At 34.5% G+C, this 7,894-nt stretch overlaps 1 protein-coding gene across 2 annotated transcripts; it reads right to left on the bottom strand.

Moving 5' to 3' along the window:
* Positions 1–986: 986 nt before the first annotated feature.
* On the bottom strand, positions 987–7,825 carry LOC132707178 (dymeclin). Of its 2 annotated transcripts, XM_060678922.1 has the most exons (9): positions 7,416–7,825; positions 7,202–7,361; positions 6,995–7,141; positions 6,525–6,937; positions 6,228–6,419; positions 5,993–6,174; positions 3,897–4,022; positions 3,054–3,680; positions 987–1,244 (listed from the first exon to the last, which is right to left on the bottom strand). In XM_060678922.1, the coding sequence occupies exons 1-9, from the start codon at positions 7,459–7,461 to the stop codon at positions 1,107–1,109; spliced, it is 2,031 nt and encodes a 676-aa protein (XP_060534905.1). In that variant the 5' UTR covers positions 7,462–7,825; the 3' UTR covers positions 987–1,106. The 2 variants fall into 2 exon arrangements, with proteins under 2 accessions (XP_060534905.1, XP_060534895.1); XM_060678912.1 differs by having other exon boundaries at positions 7,202–7,824.
* Between the last annotated feature and the right edge of the window lie 69 nt (positions 7,826–7,894).

Genomic DNA, 7,894 nt, shown 5'->3' with positions numbered 1-7,894 from the left:
CCCAGTAGGTAAAATTTTTCTTCTTATTTCTAAGAACTCAAACCGTTCCGGAAAGCTGCCCAATTGCTTCCACATTGTCAGTAGAAGTGGACTTTCTAAAAACCTCGAATTGAATTACTGATTTAATGATTTCATGAGAACCAACTTCCCCGGGACATGATAGAGGTTAGGAAGCAACTATGAAATTTTTTTTTGTCCATTTTCCCAAAATATAACTGGATGGAAGTTGAGTTGTTTAAAAAAGTACCGACAAGTGCGAAATTACAGCACTCGTATTTGCAAACTAACTTGTGCGTATAAGGCTGCACTTACCCGTGTGCGAAAACACGAAAAAGTGGGAAGATAATAACGAAACACCCAAAACAAAGACACAATAGCAATAACTTGGCCCGGCGTTGCCAATAATGCCCGGAGTCCGAATTACACAGACTGATACTATGTTTTTATAAAAATAAATCAATGATCCAGAAAAATTACGAGAATGTGTCAACTCAGTTAATAGGTGACGCATAGAGCCATTATATTATGTAATCACTAGAATCATAGATATATAATCAAGGTAAACATTTTACATTTTAAGATGATGCAAATATGTTGAGGGGAGATCTAGCGTGCGGTAAGCGTTACTTTACCACGGATCCGAGTCACTTCGGACATTTCCGGGATATTACCGCACGGGGTTGGGAGCCATCGTAGATTTTACCGCAGGGATTGAATTTTGACGTTTGTCTATTCTAACGCTTATGTCAGTGAAAGTATTCGTGTTATTTTGCAATAATGTAACCAAAAAACTAACAGTCGTGGAAAAATTATAGTATGCAACATGTTTGATAAACTTTTTTAAGTTGTTTTTTGTTGGTATAAACTAGTAAGACTGCGATGGAGTACCAAAAGTCTAAAGTCTGCGAGCCTAACTCGAGTCTTCTTTTTAACGCGAAGAAGACAAACATTTTACTTTGAAAAAAAACTTGGAACATTAACAACCGTTATAATTTTATTTATAAAACCTAGATGTTAACAACTTTAAGAACATAAATATTACCAATATTTAATTATTATTAGGTTATGTACATTGGAATACAAAAATATTAAACTATAAGTCGCCGCTAACAGATGACGGTGCTTGTGGATAAAGTCGACCAGGTCAATATCGAGAGTCGGTTCACCAACTCCCAGACATACGGTATAAAAAACTCTTCCGGTTGATCTTCTTCAACGTATTTGAACTTTAAATCCGGAAATTTCTGCATAAGGGGCAAAAACATATTAGATGTTACGGTTTACCTAAGAGAGGGAGGTGTCCGCATTTTTTTTTTATTTCGTATGTGGCATTTTTTGGGCAGCATCTTGTCAAAATTTGCCCAGATTTGATTAAATATGGAAAAAAATTAGGTGTATTTCTATATACCCGTAATTAGCGCTGACATCACGGTTAATTTAGATACAGTTTGATGTTTTCTTTTAGCGCTGATTAATTAAGCACCAATAATTAAAACATATTCAGTTTAAGGCAAAATAGACGAATATAAATATCTTTTTATTCTTCAATGTTGAAAGAGTTATACTGTTTGATTGTTATTGGGTTGAAGTTGGTCAATAATAGCAAAAATTATTTAAATACTTTAACTTTTATTCAACGTTTCGACCACGATGTGGATCTTTATCAAGAATCTAAAATTGGTACAAATATTATATAAAAGAAATATTTTATATAAAAATATTTAACATACATTAGTGACATTTTCAATGAATTAGGAAAGTACAAGTAAATAACTTTGTTTTTGATTTTTATTATTTGTTGCTTTATTTAATTGTTGGATTATTTTAAACATTATTGTTAGAAGAAATAACTGACTTAAATTACTAATAATCTTCGATCAATTAAGGCATTTATTTCTTTTTAAAAATGAATCACTTAAACAAGGTATTGAATATACAAAATTTCATTTTTTTAACTGAAATCTTACTTTTTATTGGTATAAAAATAGAATTTTTAAAATTATTTATAAATGGTATTGCGGTATGTTTGTGATTAATTGCATAATTTTTTGATGTTTTATTATGAAGTTTTTTTTAGGTAAATAATTTCTAATTAAAATTTGTTTGACTTTTGATTATGTACTGATAAATTAAGGAAAGCCTTAATAGTCTCCGATTTAAATAGTGCCCTCCAGAGTCTCAAGTCTACTAACTTTAATGCAAAAACGAGTAGGATGGTTTTATAAAATAAAAATAAATTAAAAGTTTTATCACACTAAGGGTGATTTCCTGATCTGTAAAATGGAGAAACTTCAATTTAAAATATTCAGTCAGTTGTTTTATATTTGTACTTAATTAATTTGTATGTATGTTACATTCCTGATTAAGATGCACATTGGACAACCTCACCCATTAGAAGAATATAAGTGTATATAATTTTGGTAACCATTTTATAAATTCAAAAATAGTATTGTTATAACCATTTTTTATCCTTAAAATTTATCTTCAGCTGTTAGTCACACTTAAAGTTAGTGTGTGTGTTTTATCAATTTCCAAGGGATATAAATATTTATTTCGAGTGTTTTTAAAATGACTTTCATTCGTTTCGCTCTTGTGCGGCTGTCATTTTGTGGATGACCAACAAGAAAATGGACCAACTGTTTTCTGACGCAGAGAAGGTAATATCCAGAAAAAAAGAGGCCGTCTTACATTATTATATGTAGTATATAGTTATACCAAACAATAATTATTTCCATATAACTTATTTTTTACTTATTTTATGACACTTTAATCAGTTTAAAAACACTTCTAAAATGCTTAGACAAAAACATAGAGCCGAAATCACCAAGCCTAACCAAAAAATATTACTTCACACTAATGACGCATTAGATATGACATTTCAAATTTCGTTCGCGGCCGATAGGCGGCGATCACCACTCAAAATGGCCGCTGAGGGTACGTCAATTTTGTTTGGGAAGACAAGAGCGAATGAAATTGTGCAGTATTTATTTTTGTTTAAAACGATTTATTTCCTATTTTTTGATTTTTGGCTTCCGTTTTTGTTTCGTACTCACCGTGATTTTATCCTTGGGCCAATATTTGCTTCCCTGTCGTATCACTTGCAGCACTTGGTGTGCGTCGACTTCGTTTTGCTGCTTCTTGTCGCACAGTAGTTCCGAGAAGTGCCTTATTATAACGGCGATATTGTGTATGATATCTTTGAACACCATGTTGTCTTTGAGAGACTCGAACACGTGCTTATTATAAAGCAAGTTGTAGATCAAGTTGGGATTGTTGACCAGCTGGGTCGATAGGCAGGAATTTAAAATTTCCAAAATCATTCTTAAGATTTCTTCCAGCACGTTGATGTCCTGTTCCAACTCGTTTTCGTCTTGGGTTACACAAGTGCTCGTGTCACTATCGTTCAGATGTTTATTGTCTTTCAGTCTTCCGGATAATTTTTGGTATTTTTTCGCCAACGTTTCGAACAACGACACGAATCTTTGGCTCACGTAGGGATGAAGGTCCCTAAACTGGGAAGACATGTTCGCCAAGGCCGCCAGGCAATTCGTATGAAGGTATTTGTCTCTCATCTTGAGCATGTTGTATTGAATCGTCCTGATTATGACTAAAATCAGCAGACCTCCGAGAGAGATTTCCGTCAAAGATCTCTCCGTATACCACGTAATGTTTTTCAGCTTCTAAAACACAGTGTTCCGTGGACTTTAATTTTTTAAAGAACTTCCTAAAGGCTGCTGTAATATTTTTTACAAATCTTCCGGATCCTGTTTAAAGAATTAAAAGATCAAGTTCGATTTATCAAGAACCGGCGCAGTAGGAATCCAGAAGATTTGTTAATTGATTTGACTCTGCTTGACAAAAAGCTTACTTGTAAGCCTGATAACATTTCTACTTACTATTTCGTGAATTGTTTTGTTAAATGTTTCATCCTCGCTCAAAATCAGGAGAATGATGAGCGACATGTAAATATGGTGGGAGTGACTATTGGGAGCATGGTACAGAGTTCTCAAAATCGGTACTATCTACGAACAAACGTTTATTAGCCCACTCTCCTCTAAAGTCTTAGAAACAGTTTTAGAAAAGCAGTTGAGAGTAATCATGAAATTCTGTTCGTTATTTTACACTATATATGGGGGTCAGTGATGAATCCCGTCAGCTCATTTGCTCCTTTTTGTGTGAAAGAACTCATCAGGTGGTTTATAATGGCCGGATATCTAATTCCCTAAATGTTCAAATCGTAGTCCCACGGGGAATTATTTTGGGCCCTTTGCTGTTCACGATCTTTACTTCTCAGTTTTGTAAGGTTTAAATTATTGTAAATATTACGTCTACGCTGACGACGCCCATCTCTATCATTCTTTTAACGCAGATAGCAGAGGATTAATTATGACTTGAAAAAGTTTTTTGGTATAACTACGGATCATCTTTTAAAATTAAATCCAAATAACTCATCATTTATACTCTTTGGTAATGACCAGCAGATTAATTATATACACGAATGAATATTAAAATGAAAATTAATAACCTAACCTTAAAATTCGTAGAGTTTGGGCTTAATCCTACACTCAAACTCAGCACTTGTTATAGTAGTTTAATGTGATACTCTTGTGTTATCACAAATGAATCATTTTATAAGTGAATACATGCCCTGCCTAAATACGGGTGAAAAACATCGCACTCAGAACGTGCAGAATTCATATCGCAGACCAGTATATGCAGTGAGTCGCAGAGACCACATAACACCTTACGTAAACAAATCTGATTGGCTTAGTTTTGGTTAACAGATATAGGCTCCATATCGCAACCTTTTTCTACAAAGTTATTAAGTATAAAACATCGCCTGTACAACAAAGTTTGTTGTAGAATTGATAGACATGGTTGAAACTTACGTCACAAGAAGCATTTGACTGTTCCTCAACATCGTAAATGGAGTATTATAAAATTGTTTTCTTATAATATAGCTTTTATTCTAAATAAGTTCAATATACACGACTTTTCGCAATCACATTTGACATTTAGGAACAGAATAAAGAAACAGTCTTTTTACTTGTATTTCGCCTCTCTTCATTTTTTTTTTCAGATAGTTGTAATTTTTATTATAACCGGGCGTTATGTTAATTCTCTTGGTTTCAAATTAAGACTTCATCAGTTACTGGTAGTCCAGATGTCTGCTTTTTACGCTGCTTTTTATATTCTTCAGTTCTGTGGGTACTTATTGTTTTGTTTTGTTTTTGAAGCCGATAATATTCGAACTGGTATACTACGCATTGCGCTTGGGCCCACTAAATATTGAGACTGCCATTTTGTAGGCTATTACTTTAAGTTTTGCTTGGAAAGTCGCCACGAAACACAGCAAGTGTCCGAAATTTCGAGCTGTTGGGCTGAAAATCGCCTAGAATTTAGAGTTCCACCCCCCAGCACTAAAATATTTAAAAAAAAAAGAAAAAAAATTTTTTTTTCAATACCGGAAAAACAGGATTTTCTTGAAAACCCCGGTCGGAAAAACTTGAAACCGGAAAATGAGCGAGATTTGAAGGGATACTCCAACAGTATAGTTTAGTCAAAAGTCTACAGGATGCCTCGGTTATTTACAAGACAAAAAGCGCAGTTTGGTTTTAAGGTCTATTAAGGCGGCGTTGAGGGCTACAATTTTTGCATTTACCGTTTTCGCCAAATGTACAAGATGCGGGAGATACATACTACGATTTTTTGCACGCGATATATTAGACTGAAACCCCCAAGTCAACAATAAACAGGCTTACAAAAGGACAACAAACGTTTTCAATTTTGGAAAAAATGTTTATTTCTATTTCCAAAGGCACCAGTATATAGGGCGACGGAAATTGGGTTTTCGAGAACTTTTTTAATTTTGATTTAAGGCGATAAAGACCGATTTCGTAAGAGAACTATTTTAAAAAAATATATGAATAGAACGACGCGGATAAGAAGAACTATAAGGTGGGCGATCGATAGTTTTGTGAAATCAACTTACCAGTTCCTGTAGGTCTAACCTATCTAACAAATACGTTTTAAATGCGGCATTTCGATGCAGCAATAAGTACAAAAGCAACGTGGGTCCATCTCCGGTTATTTTTTTGCAAAGGGTCAAATACAAACTATTAAAATCGACTTTGAACAAAGTCGCCTCTTTGGTCGGTAATACGGCGTTGTTATCTGTAAGGAAATTGTAATATATATAAAGTTACAAAACAATATTGAGGTACTACCTTGATTTACACAAGAAAACAAACTCAGTCTATATGGATTGTTTAACGTTGTCCAATTATGTACGAGCACCAATAGTAAAAGGAGGCTATGCACCGCCAACGGACAATTTTGATATTCACTTTGCTCGCTAACAGGCTGATTGTCCAATTTTCTATTGAATGTCAACAGTGACCAGAGTTCTGAAGCTAAACCTTAAAAAAATGTGGCAAGTTATCTTACAAAATTACAAAATTTTCTATCTTTACAGATAAAAAATATGTATAGTATTAAAACTGCGCCCCTGAACAAACCCTTACCTAAAACGAGACTATGTCCCGGATTGCCATTAAATCCCGCTGGAGGTTTCAGCTGACTAACAAAATTTGTTAATAAACATTTGACGAAAAGAGGAGTATGGATAATGTGCCTGCCTTTCATAACAATAAAGTAGATCCTGCTGTGGTCTGACCTTTGACCAGAATGAAACTGGACTGATAAAAGGACCAACAGGCAAGTGATTGCTTCAAGATGCACACCAAATGTGGAATCCTGAACCGGAACGTCGACGATAATACCAAATAATGATCCTATGAATGTTTCCAAAGTTAGCCCATTCCCGTTGCACTCAATAATATTAAGAAGCTCGTCTTCGGTCACAGTTTCAGTTAAAAACTTAAGCGTACATCTTATAGTGAACAAAGTGTTGTACAGTTGCCAATTGAAAACATTTCTAAAAGCATTCAAATCAAAATACGAAAAATTTTGCAATGTAAATATAAACTCTTACGGTTCAGAATCGTCGACGCTTAATAATTCGGAAGATCTGTCACTGAATAATTGTAATAACGTTCCTAGGTTGCCAGAACTCGAATTGTTTTTCAATAGTTCTTGACATAGAGGTTCAATTTTTGCTTCTAAGAACAACTGGTCGTCTCTAAAAAGGAAGAGACATAAATTTTGCTAAAATATTACTTTACTTTAACCGGTATCGTACCTGGAAGTGGGTGAAAATATATTAAATGACAAAAACCGATTCCAAAACGGATCGTTTTGTGTTATCGGCTCTCGTCCAACAAATTTTAGACAGTACTCGTTTGCCGATAGATCTAAATTTCTACTCACTGCTACGCCCATCGTTAAATAATTAAATAAAACTGCATAAATAATTTCCTTAATTATTTTTTCTAATAAATAATAACATAACCTACTTAGACACGTACAATTTTTTACGTCATCATTTGTTTTACTCCGCATTCCATAAATTTATGTCACATATTCTTGGATTCAATGGAATTCAATTCAATTAAATTATGCGTTTCACAAAAAATGTTGGGCAAGAGTGCTAGGATCATTCGCCCATTGCCGACTTCCGGCGAAGATCTTCGCTTTTGGACATGGACCAACACGTACAAAGAAGACATATAACTAGCTCAACTAGCAAAAAACAATTTTGACCGATACCAAAAAAACCGACACTCCCCCGCTTCCACCGCGGCCCATCCGGCCTCCATACAGGCGTGAACGGACAAAAGCGATGGAATCGGCGACGATTATCACTTTAAAACGTTCACTAAACACTGAAAACACTAAATCCGCCTAGTGGAGACTGATTTCAAAATTTTTTTGGACGATTACAAAGGATTCTGTAGGGAACGAAGGGAGGTTAAACCGCCGCGTACAATGCTCC

This window comes from Cylas formicarius, unplaced genomic scaffold, assembly GCF_029955315.1.
Source record: "Cylas formicarius isolate icCylForm1 unplaced genomic scaffold, icCylForm1.1 PGA_scaffold_10__41_contigs__length_53128322, whole genome shotgun sequence".
Taxonomy (NCBI): domain Eukaryota; kingdom Metazoa; phylum Arthropoda; class Insecta; order Coleoptera; family Brentidae; genus Cylas; species Cylas formicarius.
Note: the sequence above shows the minus strand (reverse complement) of the source record. Positions and strands in the feature narration are given on the sequence as shown.

Coding starts and splice junctions, on each gene's coding strand:
- LOC132707178 (XM_060678912.1), bottom strand. CDS start 7,461: ATGCGGAGTAAAACAAATGATGACGTAAAAAATTGTACGTGTCTAAGT. Junction 7,142..7,201: donor ATATTTTCACCCACTTCCAG/GTACGATACCGG, acceptor CTTCCTTTTTAG/AGACGACCAGTTGTTCTTAG. Junction 1,245..3,053: donor GGCCCAAGGATAAAATCACG/GTGAGTACGAAA, acceptor CCCCTTATGCAG/AAATTTCCGGATTTAAAGTT.